The 16,244-nt window shown below is 42.2% G+C and overlaps 1 protein-coding gene across 1 annotated transcript; it reads left to right on the top strand.

Moving 5' to 3' along the window:
* Positions 1-6,363: 6,363 nt before the first annotated feature.
* On the top strand, positions 6,364-7,308 carry LOC121172368 (olfactory receptor 9I1). The gene has a single exon (XM_041004231.1). It carries the CDS (start codon positions 6,364-6,366, stop codon positions 7,306-7,308), a length of 945 nt encoding a protein of 314 aa, XP_040860165.1.
* Positions 7,309-16,244: the final 8,936 nt, after the last annotated feature.

Here is a 16,244-nt window from a genome sequence, read left to right as displayed (position 1 = left end):
CAGGAGTTTTGAGGTTGTCCCAGGTGCTGACATGTGATTCAGGGAGTACTTTTGAGCTCAATGCTTCCAGCCCACGGAACCACCCCCAAAAGTCCTTTAAATGTCCTGTTGGTTTGGTTAGTAAGAAGGAAATCTTAAATCAGTCAGTTGTAGTCATCTATTTGTGGACTCCTAGCTGATTTCTACAGAATGTTTCAGCCACCTTAGCTTTGCTTAAATCCAAACCCAAGATTGATCTAACTGTTCCACCAGATAATTAAGAAATAATTATCACCCTGATAACCTTGGAAAGACATTGGCCTTGAAGCAGGGTCCATACAAACTAGGAAAAGTGAAACTTGGCAGAGAATCTGACCTTTGTTGTCAGAAATTACCATCTGATAAGACCATGTCTAGACAGGGATCTTGGTTCTAACACAAACTACATGGGCAAGACTCAAGCAATTGTTTTTTGAGATCTGCAACTTCAATATCTTTGGGCTTATGTGTTACCAGGTAAACTTTGGAAAATATGAATAGATTATGAGGGGGCTTTAACGAGAGATTTCCCTAAAAACTGCTGTACTTCCTATAATTGTTCTGGGAGTAATGTTAGATGAAGTATAGCTCTGGCTTTGCAATAGACATGAGGTAGATGCCAGATTCTTTCACCCACTGGTTTTGTGAACTTGGCATCTTGGCCATTTCTAGAACAAGGCAATACCTATTTCATAAAGGTATTCTAAGGTTTATGTGAGATGGTGTGTACATAACCTATAATCTTGGTTTCTTAGAGCCTAGCTACAATAAGTGTTTACCAGTGTTGGGAAAAACACCACGTTATGTTAGCTCAGTATCCCCACTCCGGCACCAGGGTATAGGACAGAGCCTAAACATCTTCTGTTCCTACTTGTAAACCTCAGGCAAAATGCTAAATGCTTCTACGTCTCCATTTCCTCCGCTGTAAAATAAAAATCAGCGTTCCTTTTTCATAATCTTAGTGTTAGGTGGAAAGGAAATGTAATCCCTAGCATCTACGGACTCTGAGCGAGAGCTCAGTAAAGGTCAGCAAGATTTTGAAGGATCAAACCCAGTAAGAAGAGGAAAGTTAGCTGTGTTGAGCTCCTTCTGTCTGCCCTTAGGATTCAACTACTCAAGCAAGCAGGAAGAGTTTGGAAGAAGACTTCCAAGTAAGTACAAACTTGAGAGACTATCTTCCATGGGATTTTTCCTGAGTAAGGCATCTCTTATCTCCAGAATTCCAAATTTCCTCCAGAATTTCATGTTCTTCTACATTACACATCACAATCAAAACATATTACAGATATTAATGTTAATTCACCTATGCCCCCAGATAATCCCTTTTAAACCATTTACTTATTTGAAAGACAAACTGCTGGGAGGATGGCAAGAGGAAGAGATATCTTCCATCCATTGGTTTACTCCCATAACGGTTGCAGCGATCAAAGCTGGAATAGGCTGCAGCCAGTAGCCTAGAACTCCATCTGGTTCTCCCATAAGAGAGACAGGAGTCCTATCCATTGATCCATATTCTGCTGCTTTCCTAGGTGCAATAAAAGGAACCTGGTTCAGAAGCAAACTGGTGCTCTGAAATAGGATGTTGGCATTGTAAACAGCAATTCAGCTAGCTGTGCCATGACGCTGGTCCTGTAGGGATCCTTAAGATGCTCACTGGTTGTAAGTCTTTGCTTACCCTTTTGGAATGTTTTTCTGGGTTCAAGGAGTGTACTGCTTCCTATTACTTGCAGCTCAACCTAAGCTGGTACTATCCCAAAACCCTTCTGAAATCAGGCCATGCAAACTTGGGTGCCATTAGTTATATCCTGAAAATTTTTACTCTGAAAATACCTGATAAATTTCCTTTCCAAAAAAAAAAAAAAGCAAAATTAAAAAAAAAAAACTCTCCAGTTCATTAGGTTAAAGATACTACTGTATTTATTGAGAAAATTCAGGTTCTAATGGGTTAAGTGACTTCCCAGGAATACATCATAAATTAAGTCTGTCTCAAATAATAAAAAGAAGAAGAAAAAGAAGAAAAACATGGACCAAATCACTCCAAATCAAGCATAATTCTCTTCTCCCAAAGAAGTTTGGAATTTGCCTAACGGTCTTAGAAGAGGGATGCTTTGATTTTTAACAGTCTGGTGCTAGGATCTGCAGAAAAACTAATCCCCTTATTCTGAGAATGAAACATAACATGCTTGAAAGAGAACAGAAATTAGAAAGTCTTAGATCCAGAAACTGATTCTGTTCTTGTTTAAATGTACAGCAAGTTGGACAATTTCCTTATTGGCTTTAAGCTTTGTTTTTGCTATTCCATTGAATAACCATTGCTGTATCTAATTTGAAGGCTGCAGGTAACATGAAAGATAGGCTTGATATGCATGAGACATAAATCTTGTGCTCTTATTCCCACACCTGAACAAGCTGCTTCTAAGCTCTGATCAGGCAGCTTGAGCAATTTTGTTGGTAAACAGAGGAGACCTCTGGAATCCAGCTATGAGAAAGACAGAAAATGGACTGTGGTGATTTCAGAATTAGGTGCTAAGAAAGACAGTGAAATTTTCCAGGTTTTCCCAAGCTATACAAGTAAGAAGAATTCCATAAATCATAAACATGCAGTAAAATGTTAGGAGATAATAAAAGAAAACCCATAGCAAAAAGAAGTTGTCATCAAGCAACTCCTCACTTCCAGTTTAACCAAGTAGAGTTAGATAACTTAATCTCTCAGAAGTTTAAAGCACACTTTAGGGGACTAAATAAAATAATATATGCCACGTCTCCAGCAGAATGGATAAGTAGAATATGCTAAAAGAATATCAAGAATCATAACAGAATCAAAAGTAACTAGATTTACCAAGACTTTATAATCACAAAAATATAACATATGAAAATATATAAAAATAACATAGCACCGCCATACATGTAAAGTTTAAAAAACACAAAAGTCATTACATTTTTAAAGATGCAGGTGTTTCTAAAAAAATATAGAATGATACATATTTTTTAAAAGATCTTTTTATTTTTATTGGAAAGTCAGATATACAGAGAGGAATATTTCCCATCCATTGACTCACTCCCCAACCGGTCGAAACAGCCAGAGCTAAACCAATCCGAAGCCAGGAGCCCAGAGCCTCTTCTGGATTTCCCATGCAGGTGCTAAGCCCCAAAATTTTAGGCCATCCTCACCTGCTTTCCCAGGCCACAAGTAGGGAGCTGAATGGGAAGCAAGGCTACCAGGATTAGAACCAGCACCCATATGGGATCCAGGCACGTGCAAGGCGAGTACTTTATCCTCTAGGCTGCTGAATCCCAGACCCAGGATATGTGTTTCTAAAACATTGGAATGGACATCACCTACAAGAAATAAGAGTGGAGATAAAAGGGGAAGCAGGAAAACAATTAAATGATATGAAAAAAAGCCTTGCCTTAAGAATGATGATGAGTTATCAGAAACTATGGACCTAAGATCCCATACATCATGATTAAGTGACAATAATCCACTTTAAATAGTGTCTGCATACTTTTATAGAGTCCATAATTGGTAACTAAAGAGCACATATGTTTCTATTATCACTGACATTAGGAAAATCCTTTTAAGAGCCCACATTTAGCCTATAGACCTAGACAAGCAACTAAAGGACTATGAGAGACAAAAAAATTTTTTTTAGGATCACATGATCCAGTTTCACCACTTTCCAAGCAGGTGGAAAAGCAGGGGAGTGAGCTTTGGAAGATCCTCCAATTGCTGTCGTACAAATGGCAACTGTGGAGCCTGAACCATCCCAAGAGGACCTTCAAAAGAAGTTAACTCACTTCAAAACTCTACTTCTGGAGTGGGGTAAAATGGGAAGCCCTAGGGCATACTTTTAAGTGATTTTTCAATATCTGAAGCCCGCTAGAGACCCTTCTTAGATATAGAGGGAGCCCTGGGCCCACGACCAACTTCTACCAACACTCATGAAGGTGTGTGCTGCTTGCTTCTCTACCAATGTAATGGATAAAACTATCATAATTATTTATGGTGACTCAGGCTCACTGGAGGTCTCTTTGCAAATGTGAAGCCTGTTACTGCTAGATTCCATTGGACTTACAGCTCATGTTAGAGGAAAGGACAGCCAAGTCCCAGCAAATCAGGTGACCTGTCTACTATCTCCAGGCTTTCAAATGACTAGTTCTTTAATCTGTGAACAAATCATTAACCTCTGAGTGCCAACTTTCCTACCACCACCCCCAAAAAAAGATAATATAAATTAACATCAACCACTTCGTTTCACAGGAGACGATCCCAGATATTTATGAAAATAAAATGTATAAAAAAGTATAAGGAGAGTGGCGATTAGCTGTTTTGATTACTGCAGATTTTTATTCAAAACTGGCAATCCACAGATTGCTTTAGAAAATAAAATTCTTAACTGTGCTACAAAGAAGTATTTCTTAATAATTTAATCTTTATGTTCATAGGCTTGATGACAGACTCAAGAACTCTAAATTATCAAGTTCAAACCTAAGGGAATTAATAATATATTCCCAATAACTATTGTAATCCCAGAAAGATGTCAGGAAAATGGCTCAAGTGGAACAGTGGGGAAATAGTTCCTGGATCCTCCATCGTTCAACATGTCTAGTCTTTTTCTGGTATATAAATAAAATGAATGTCATATATTAGTTGGTTATTACCTGGGGTTCATAAAACATCATATGTGGAAGGTTCTAGAAGAGTAGAGCAGCCTTTGGAGAAATGAAATATGAATCTTGGCTTCCTTGCAAAATCTCCCAAGAACTACTTGGATTTGAACCACTTTAATGAGGATCCTAATAGACTTGGAAAATGGTCAGTGGCAAGCACGTGGAATTCTGATGTGACTCAGATTTTATGCCATATGGCAATGAGAAATTTTAGGAAATACAAAAATTGTTATGACTCAAATATAAAAGTAAGTGAGCATAATTATTTTGAGCAAGTGTAGGGTACAAGAAAAGAGCATTCATTTGACTTGATGCTTGGAAGTTTCTCTTACAGGCACTAGCACTTAAGTTACATTTCTCCTTCTGTAGTTCCAATCATAATGCTTAGTCTTTTAGTGTACAATTATGTAACCATAATCAGGAAACATCATTTACCATCAACCTGTAGAAAAGTACAAAAGACTTGACTAGAATAGAAAGCATTGCTCCATGAATGAGATAAAAGGCAGAAGGTGTTTTTTAAGTGGGGTAAAAGCAAGGAGAGAGGATAGAACAGGAAATTTCTTTTTCATCTTTCTTAGTGAGAGCCCAAATTTGGGCACAATTATTAAAAAAAAATATATATATAGTGTATACATAATTTTGAAATATGTAAATATATTATTTAAAGGAACTCAGACAGCAATATAACCATTTGTATGAAGAAAAGTCATTCCTTGTAAGACTAGAAAGTCAATAGATGCTTTTAAAATGCATGAAAATAACACTAGCAATAATAATAACTGACATTAGTTCTTTCTGGGTGCCAATCACTGTTCTACATCTTCTACAGATATTAATTAATGCTCAAAACAGCCCTGTGAGACAGACATGTTTTTCCAGCATGTTTGTTGTAGACAAGAAATAGAAGAACAGCAGGATTATGCAACGTGCCCAAGATCACATAATTAAAAGAGGGCAAGACCACATATTTGCACATATCATTTACAATCAGGATGCTATAAATAATTTTTAAAATTTTAAATGCCATCTTGAATAGAATGACCTCTTAGGGTAATAAAGATCAAAATGAAAAGATAGACTTTTATTCATTACTTAATACTATCACCTAAGCAGTTTAATTGCTTGCCTGGACAATTAACACAATATAAAACAAAGATGTGTCCATGTGTATTGATCACCATGGAAAGCAGCTTCAGCATGTTCCAACTTCCACAAGGCTTTCATGAGAAGAGATTGCAACTGTTGTGTGAGAAAGACATAAAAATCTGCTCAGTATGTAGAAGATGCAAAAAGAAATAATAACCCAGACCCAGAACGAAGAAACAGGTGGAACTGTCCACAATGGCTCAAGCAGCAGCTGGATGACCATCGATTAGGAGAGATTTCAGTTCCAGGTGAGCATTGAATCTTCCAAATCTGAGAATTGTATGTCTCTTATCTTCACAGAAATGCCAATTCTAAGCCAGAAACAGGTCAACGCTCAGCTCCATGAAATGTGTGAGATGTCCAAAGAGAATCATCTGGGTTCAAGATTTCTGTGAAAAAAAAAAATCTCTATGAATACATCCAGAATTTTAAGCCTAATTTTCACCTCAGAAAGAGTCTGTCCCTCAGCTTTTAGAGGCTGAAAATTTCATTATCCTGAAACCCACCACAGTCCATATCATATCCATGGCCAGCAATAATCTCACCACAGTAACTGAGTTCATTCTTATGGGCTTTAATGATCACCCCAATATGAAAATTCCCCTCTTCCTGGTGTTTCTGGGTTTCTACCTAATCTCCATTCTAGGCAATGTGGGGATGTTCATTTTGATCCAAGTGGATATCCAACTCCATACCCCAATGTACTTCTTTCTGAGCCATCTCTCCCTGCTGGATGCCTGCTACACCTCAGTCATCACCCCTCAAATCCTGGCCACGTTAACCACAAGCAAAACCATCATCTCCTATTGTCGCTGTGCTGCCCAGTTCTTCTTCTTCACCATCTGTGCAGGGACAGAATGTTTCCTGTTAGCAGTGATGGCCTATGACCGCTACATTGCTATCAGCAACCCACTGCTCTATACTGTAACCATGAATCCTAGAATCTGCTGGGCTTTAGTACTGGGAGCCTATATCTGTGGGCTGTCAGGAGCCATTCTTCGTACCACATGCACCTTTAGCCTCTCTTTTTGTGACAACAATCAGATCAACTTCTTCTTCTGTGACCTCCCACCCCTGCTAAAGCTTGCCTGCAGTGACACTACAAACTCTGAGATTGTCATTGTCTTCTTTGGCAACTTTGTGATTGTGGCCAATGCCTTGGTCATCCTTATTTCCTACCTACTCATCATCAAAGCCATTTTAAAGGTCAAGTCTTCAGGTGGCAGGGCCAAGACGTTCTCCACGTGTGCCTCCCACCTCACTGCTGTGGCCCTTTTCTTTGGAACCCTCATCTTCATGTATATTCGAAGTAGCTCGGGCAAATCCCTGGAAGAAGAGAAAGTCGTATCTGTTTTCTACACTATGGTCATCCCCATGCTGAACCCCCTGATCTACAGTCTGAGAAACAAGGATGTGAAAACTGCCTTTACAAAGATCACTAGTAGATTTCAGGTGGTGCATAGCGTGTAGATCTGGATAAAAGAACTTCACTCATTTTGTGCCGATAACAATTTACCTTAATTGGCACATGCATTATATACAACATATACCTACGAACACAAACAAAGCATAGGAGAAAACTACAAATGTGGTGAACTTTATTTCTGAAAATCTTGTGATACTTTCTTCTTCAGTCCCTCCCCAACGTCCGCTGTGTTCTTTGCTACTCGCAGTCTCCTTCTTCCCTGTGATGTGTAGCTTACAGAACAAGAGGTCTAAAAAGTCTTGAGCTGATTGCATCCACCCCAATACTATTCGCACCTATACTTGAATTTATCATCTTTCCACTATTAATTTATTCCCATGAATTCTACATTTTTCTCCTTATCAAGATTCTATCTAAATAGCCCTGTAAACTGTGCTAATAGGTGTTTTGTTTACTATGTGAGTTATTGATCACCTTAATAAACAGGAAATATTGACTAAAACTGAGTGTCAAACTGGCTAAGGAGAGGAAAGGTTTGGGAAACAGCCTTCTCTCCTCGCTCCTCTGGGTCATCTTTCCCCTTGAAGCATCTTCCATCACACGCAGGCCAGAACAATGGAAGCTGAAAATTGCCTTACCATTGGGTAACACCCTGGTTTGATTGCTCCTGATTTAATGGTGCTTTTTCAGATGAAATAAGCCATCTTCCTTTCGGAAATGTCTCTAAAAGGCCAAGCTGTCTTGTTCCTGAAGGACATGGTGCCAGACTTCTCCTCATTCCAATTGCCTGCATCATAGATAGCTCTAGCCCACTAAGAACTGACTGAAGCAGTGAAACCACATTCTAGCTTCAACAACAAAGACTTGGTGAGAGGAGGAAATAAAAGTAACTCCTGCAGCAGAATGCAAAACCCTAAAAGTCAGACTGTTTTCTTCATGGCTCAATCCAAAATCTAACCCAGAGGAGTGCTCAATATTTTGTTTTGGAAGAATGTTTATGGCACGTTGCATGATCTCATTTGAATTGCATGGTGTCTGTTCAAGAGGAGGTTGTTAAAAATAAGTAAGATGGGAGGCTCAATAAGTTAATCTTCTGCCTGTAGCACAAGCACCCCATATGGGTGCCAGTTCATTTCCTGGCTGCTTCACTTCCAATCCAGCTCTCTGCTTATAGTCTTGGAAGGCAGCAAAAGATAGTTCAAGTCTTTAGTACCTGTACCCATGCGGGAAACCCAGAAAGAACTCCTGGTTCCTGGTTTCAAATCAATTTAGGTCTGGCCAAGGCCAATTTAACCATTTGGGGAGTAAACCAGCAGATAGAGGATCTCGATATCTCTCTCTCTCTCTCTCTCTCTCTCTCTCTCTTCTTCTCTTTGTAAATTTCCCTTTCAAATTTCAAATTTCAAATAAAAATACATAAATATTTAAATGAATGAACAAATAAATAAAATGATAATTTCCTGGCTCAGGAAGATGCTCAATCTATGTTTTTCTCTTCCTTCTCTTTCAATCAAATTCTGAAGTTAACCCTGGGAACTTGTCACGATACCATGGCAATTGAAAAAAGATAAAATATATGATGATCTGCTGATAGTGAAGACGATGAGAGCAGTGAATGGAAGATTAGTAAAGCAGTCATTTGTTTAGGTGTTTAAGGGTTTAACATCTCACGTACAGATAACAAAAGATTGTCTTTTTTGTTGAACATACTGTTCTGTGTCCAGTGAATTCCTATCCTAAACCTTGAGCTTAGAGATGATTCTCCTCTCCCTTCCATTTGAAAACAACCAATTTATGAAAAATACCTGCCATTCTGGCTCCTAGCAGCAAGGAGCAGGGGCCCCTGTGGCCATTCCCACACAGCTGCAGCTGGAGGAGGTCAGCTCATGGGGGCCAGGGGATGTGGGCTTGCAGGGCCCAGGGGCAGGGATAGCACCAACAAAAGCATTTGGAGAACTGAGCGCTCCTGTGCAGACAGGAAGAGCAAGCCAGGGTTCTTGGTTCCAGGCAACATGAAGGGAGGAGAGAGGAGAGACGCAGCTCAGCATGCTGTCCCAGAGTGTTGGTGTACTGGGTTTGGGGAACTTCGAGTAGGCCAGGATCTTGGGGCACAGTGGTGGGGGGAGGGATAAAGTCCCAGGTCAGCTCACATCCCAGAAGCCTGGGATCCCGGTGGGTGAGCAAAGCTCTAGGCCTGCACACAACCCTGCTTCAGAAGGCAGGGCTGGGAAACCAATGCTTTCCTGGGCACAGGGACTATGGCTTGATTAGGAAAAGGGCAAAAGGATATGAGGGAGGACCATTGAGGGAAGGTGTTGCAGGTGAGGAATGATTACTGAGGGACTTCCACCAACAAAGCCACTGTACCTGCAGGGAAATGAGAGGACTGCGACCAAGCGGTTTAGACGGGAGAGGCCAGAGGACTGTTATGGATCAGACCAATGCACTCACCTATGTGGGAGACTTGAGCTGGGCTAGAGAGCATGGAATACCATTGACTACCACTCACAAGCCCACACAAGAGGTAGGGCTGGTAACATGCCTGGTAGAGTTAGATCACACCAGTGAGTGTCAGAATAGGGATGGGTCATGTTAGGCTGGGCCATGACACTAACGAGCAAGCAAGAGAACCAGGTCCAGGGCCAGGCCAGATTCTGTAGGGATATGTGGGCCCACCCCTATGGAACTACAATTTCCACTAGTTAGCTTAAGAGCTAGGTGTAGTGATAAGCTGAGCTAGTCATAACTATGGAACCCTCTGACACTCGTGGATGCTAAGTTTAAGCACTGGCCAGGCAGGTCCAGGGTGCAGCATCTGCAGGGAAACCCAAGAATGGGGTGTGGGATGACCTAGGCCAAAACATCCATCAGCTCATATGTGGGCCAAGATGGAGGGGTCCAACCACTGGCATGCAAAAGAGCTGTGGTGGGAAACAAGCCAGCTGGGTTGTGATTCCCACTGGTGAGCGTGAGAGCCGAAATGGAGGGCAATGATCTGGGCTGGAAATGACCACAATGTCATTCGGCACAAATGTGGACTGCATCTGGGGTATTCCAGACTAGGATAGACTCTGGAACCTACTGGTATTCATGAGAGCCAGGGTGGGTAAAGGACAAGCTAGGCTGGTTTGGTACTATCTGAACCATGCAAGAGCTGGGTCCAGTGGTGGACCAGGTGTGGCTGGGCTGCAACACCCAAAAGTAAGAACCGGAATAGGTATGGGTCAGGTGGGAGAAGCCACTGTTTTTGTCAACACAGGAGGTGGACTAAGTTGGGCTAGGCCAAGGACCCACTGGTGTTTGTGAGATCTGCCACTGGGCAGTGACCTAATGGAGGAGCTTGAGGAACTCCTCTGTCAGGATACAGTCCCTGCAGGTAAGCACAAGAACCAAGAAAGGGAGCAAGCCAGGTTACAGTACCCACTGGCATATGCATGGGTCAGGCCTGGTAGCAGATGTGAGAACCAGGATGGGATGCAGGACAGGCTAGGTTGGGACACAACATTAGCTGGTTCACATTAGGGCTGGGACTGGGAGATGATTGGGCTGGAATAGACCATCGCACCAACCAACATGAGTTGGATCTGTGGGTAGCCAGGGCCAGGCCAGGCTATAGCACCCACTGGCAAATGCTGAACTGAGACAGACAATGCCAGACTGGGCTGCAGAACCCACCAGCACACATAAGACCTAGCAAGGGGAGGAGCAGGGGAGGCAGCTATGAGTCCAGTAGGAGGGCTGTGGTGGGCTCTTCCGCTGGGCCACTGCTCCCACAAGCATTGGGGGCAGACCAGGTCAGGTAGGGCTACAACACCTGTTGGCCTGTATGTGTACTGGGTTGGGGGAGAGTTAAGCTAAACTGACCAACTGTGTCCCCTGGTGCATGCATAAGCCACAGTAAGTACAGGCTGGTTGGGCTTTGCTGAAATATTAGCTGGCAAGTGCTGGGACTCAGGGGGAAATCCTGTCAAGCTAGATTGCAGAACCACCTGGAGAGTGCAAGATCCAGTACTGGAAATGGATCCAGTTGGGAAACTGTGGGCCCCTCTGTTGGGCTGCAACTCTCACTGGTGAGTATGAGACCCAGGGCTGAATGTGTACTTGATAGATAGGTGGTGGCCCCTGCTAGCATGAGTGTGGGCTGGATAATGGGGTAGATTGGGTCAAACTAGGTTTCAATGCCCATTGATATACATGAGAGTTAAATGGGATTATGGGACAGACTGGGCCAATCTGCTGCACATACCATCATGCACAGGAACCAGGGCTGGGGGTAGGCCTACTGGGGGCTATTGGGAGTCGCTCTTACTAGCAGTTCCCACTAGTGCATGTGAGGGCCGAGTGTGTGATGGGCAGGGTTGAGCTCAGCTGCAGCTTCCATTGGTTTATGTAAGAGTCAGGCCTGGAGAGAGCAATTGCAACCACCAGTGCGTGTGTAGGTTGATGTGGGTGATGGACAGAGCTGGACCCCATATCTGCAAGCACACACAGAAGTCAGATCTGGCATCACCTCAGATGAGGTTTCTTTGGGGATTCCCCCAAGTGCACCACTGGATTCAATTTCAACCATGAGGAGAATGGTAGGATCTGTGCTCTCCATGGAGTGTATGTATCAGAGCTGGACCTCCTCAGGAGCTTTGACAGAGCAGTGGACAGCATACCAAGATTCACATAGAGGACATGGCAGTTCTCTGGGGCCTGCAGAGGACATCTGGTACAATAGCAGAGGAAAGAGGACAGAACAAATTGATCAACTACCCCAGCCAAGCAATGACAGCAAATATCTGGGCAAATAGAAAATGTATTATGATAGCCAACCGACCTTGGAAAGATTTCCTCATCCTTGGACTGGCAAGATTGACAGCATTTCAAAACTACCAAAACCACTTGGGCAGAGCTCTCTGATTATGCACCACATCAGGGAGCCTCACTCCTGTAGGCTGCCCTTTCCCCACCCAGCTGGACCTTATAGCCAGAATGATCATAAAGCAGAAGAATAAGACATGGTTCACAAACTCATGCCAATCATCAACAATACTAAGCAGTTCCCCAACCCCACTACTGAGACAGCTGGGAGGCTGGGTGTGGCTTCTTTCCTTACATCCCCTCTTCCCCCAGACAAAGGAAGAAGAAAAAGAAAATTTGGAAACAATGCTCTCACCCACTTTCACTTAAACCATGACCCTTCCCACCCTAATCATTTATGTAAATATAATCAAAAATTAAAAATTTTAAATGAAAATGACCTTCGACAGACTGCAGTTGATTCATAAGTAAGGGCCTCAAAGTAAGGGAAATAAAAAACCATGAGTATGTGAAGCTAAACACATAAAAAAGATGCAGAATAGGGACAAAACTGATCACAGTAGAGAATATACAAATAGCTACTACATCCATAAAAAGATCTTAATTCTTGTAAGGATTTAGGAAAATGTGCATTTAAAACTACAGTACAGTCATCAAATTTACAAAAATTTAATGTAATGACACCATCATGTTGACAGAAAAAAAACGAAAAAGAGGTAACATAAACCTCTTCGGCAGCTTTGTAAACTTTTGGCATCATCCTTTAAAGATCATAGCTGCACTTATCCAGTGATTCCATCCTTTCAATGACCTAGCCTTCCACACTGCAGAATCTGTTGACCATGTGCATGAGGATATGGCCAGGGTTATGCCCAATCCCAGTACCAGTTAAAAGAATCCATACGAGGGCCCAACACAGTGGTGGCCTAGCTAAAGTCTTCACCCTGAATGAGCCAGGATCCCATATGGGCCTGGTTCTAATCCCGGCTGCTTCACTTTCCATCCAGCTCCGTGTCTGTGGCCTGGGAAAGCAGTCGAGGACAGCCCAAATCCTGGGGACCCTGCACCCTCATGCGAGGCCCAGAAGAGGATCTGGGCTTCTGACTTCGGATTAGCGCAGTGCCAGCCGTTGCAGTCACTTGGGGAGTGAATCATCCAACGGAAGATCTTTCTGTCTCTCCTCCTCTCTGTATATTTGACTTTGCAATACAAATAAATAAATCTTAAAAAAAAAAAAAGAATCTGTATGAAACAAAGGTTCGGCTCAAAGTGCGCTTTATTGGAAGTGCTTCCAGACAAGGTTTACCAGTCCAACACATAGACACATGGCCAGGGAAATCACACCCAAGGATCATGAACCCGAGCTTTTACATTCAGGTCAAAACAGTAAGCTGTGTGGGGCCTAGTAGGGGAAAGAACTTCTCCTTATAAGATAATGTGAGTGCTGGTAGGTTCCCTCTGGCCTGGTCAGGCCCAGATATCACTGCTTGTCCAGGCAGGGGCTTCCGGGTGTTGCAGTCCCTTGGCCTCATTGCATCAGCCAATCTCCCCTCCCACCTGCCTCACTCCTATAGGCTGCCCTTTCTCCACCCAGCTGGGCCTTATAGCCAGAATGATCATAAAGTAAGAGAACAGGACATGGATCACAAACTCATGCCATTCTTTAAATCCCAGAGTCATAAAACGATGATGCTGCGAGCAGAAACTTAACTGAATGATGGTATCTAGGAAGTGGCCAAGTATGAAGTCCTTAGGTCCCTGAAGGTGTGCCCTGGGAATGCAGTTCTAGGGACAGAGTCGGTTATGAAAAACTGGGTTGAATTCAGCTATTCTCTTGACTTACTGGATTAGCATGAGATCATTCACTCACATTCCACCACTGCCATTCTCCAACCTACCACATCAAAGAAGTCAACCCAGCCTTGGAGTGTGAACTTCCAAATCTGTGAGGGAAAATAATCCTCACTCCTTCCTAATGAAGCTTCTCTAGGATAGTTTATCACATAGAAAGCATTATTATAAAGCACAAGCTCAGAAATTCTTATTTTTATGTAATTATTGCTATTTTATCTGGGATGACTGGAAGCTACTGTGGCTCATAAAATGACCCTAAAGATAAAAAGTCACACATAGAAGGTAGCAGAGTAGAAAGAGAAGCCTATTTCCTGTTCACGTTGTTGATAAGCCATGTGGATCCTTGGCTTCCGATCTTCGGGTTTCTTTACATAGTAATAGATGAACATTTCCTGGTTAGCACTGTGGCACAACAGGTTAAACACCCAGTTACAACACCAGTATCCTGTATCAGACTGCTCCCTACACTTCCAATCCAGTTCCCTACTCAAGTATTTCAGATAACAGTGGAAAACAGCCCAGTACCTCGTCCCATGCCATACATGTGGGAGACCCAGATGGAATTCCTGGCTCCAGGCTTCAGACTTGCCCAGTTCCAACTATTGTGGACAGTTGAGGGGTTGACCCAGTGAATGCAAGAATCTATGTATCTTATTCTTTCTCGCTTTCTCTCTACCTCTCCAATAAGAAAGTGAATCTTTAAAATAAATAAAGACATATCTTATTCAAGAAAACACATACTCACAACCTTCCAAATCCAATGATTCTGCATCTGCAGGTTCAATGAAGCACAAATCAAAAGTAATCAGAAAAAAAGAACACATCTGTACTGAATGTGTACAGATGTTCCTTTTTTGACATACTCTAAATTCATTTTTTTTATTACATTGCATTATATGACACAGTTTTATAGGCACTGGGAGTCCCCCCATCCCTCCTCAAACCCTCCCCCCATGGTGGATTCCTCCACCTTGTTGTATTACCACAGTTCAAATTCAGTTGAAATTCTTTCATTGCAAGCTTATATCAAGCATAGAGTCCAGCATCTTATTGTCCAGATAGGTTCAATGGCTTCTTGGGGAGACCATCTCTGTTCTGAAGAAAGAGCCAGCAAAGTATCATCCCAATCAATTAAAAGCACCAACATAACATCAGCAACAATTTATAATGTTATGGAATTAATTGACATAATATTGAGTAACCAATATGTTAAAAAAAATGCAAGGTCCCAATGACATCCTGTGATTTCTTCATTGACATTTCAATTTTAGTTTATATATAACCAGGTTCTATACACCTTAAAATGGCTCTGGATTACTATTCAGCTGTCTCGTGTCTATTTTCATTATAGTGTTTAGCATTTTATAGCATTGAAGCATAATTTTGCTAAACCTGGCTGTTTTTCAGGCAGTCTAGACTGGCTTATAACTCTAACAAGACATATGTCAACAGTTTAGGTATGGAACAGTTTTAGGAGGGGTGTGCAGAGAAATCTTTAATACCCTAGTGAGGAGTAACTAATCTTTGTGTCCCACTTAGTGAGGTATAAGTGAATCCATGCTGACCATTTCCTGTCTGATTCTAAGCTTTCCTTGTTGTTTTCTATCTATTCCAGATTGTTTGTTTGTTTGTTTGTTTGTTGTTTGTTTTGAGGGGTTTCTGGAGTGATCCTGATGGTCATTGCCAGAGAGGGTGGGGACCCAAAGTCAGAACCAGGCAAGGACCAGAGAAAGCTCGCCTCCCTATTCCCAAAGGAAGTTTACTGTTCTTCCGTTTCTGCAGACTGCTCAGGACTCTTGACTGTTGTTCTGATGCCCTTGGATCCTGCAAGGAAGGATTTGGACTTCTTCCATCCCATGTGGTAGATCCATGTGGGAGTGAATGACCTCAGAGTTCCTGGCCTCCGAGGGCACTCCAATCCCCAGTGGTCTTTTTGGCAGTTGGGATGTAGTCCTTGGTGCTCATACTGATAGTCCTTGGTGAGGATCCGGGAGTCTTCAGGATTGGGATTCAAGCCTCCTCCTGTCCCCCTGCTCTGCTCCGGGGTCCCCCCTGCTCTGTGCATAGATGTTCTTTTAAACAACAGAGTACAACAGCTATCTAATGGCACTGACATTGTATGGACTCACAAAGTAATGCTTAAAAACTCTAAAGATAACTTAAAGCATAAATGAGGATTTGCAGAGTATATGAAAAGTTAATTTCATTTTATATAAGGGATTTGAGCAACTGATCCTAGAACCAATCACCTCCAACCACGAAGGAATAGCTGTGTTTCAAAAGTAGACTGTTGTTGGAAATACACAAATGACAAGCCTTT

This window comes from Ochotona curzoniae, unplaced genomic scaffold (genome assembly GCF_017591425.1).
Source record: "Ochotona curzoniae isolate NIBS_2020 unplaced genomic scaffold, NIBS_Ocur_1.0 scaffold_3171, whole genome shotgun sequence".
NCBI classification, from domain to species: domain Eukaryota; kingdom Metazoa; phylum Chordata; class Mammalia; order Lagomorpha; family Ochotonidae; genus Ochotona; species Ochotona curzoniae.
This window is presented reverse-complemented; position numbering and strand designations above follow the sequence as displayed.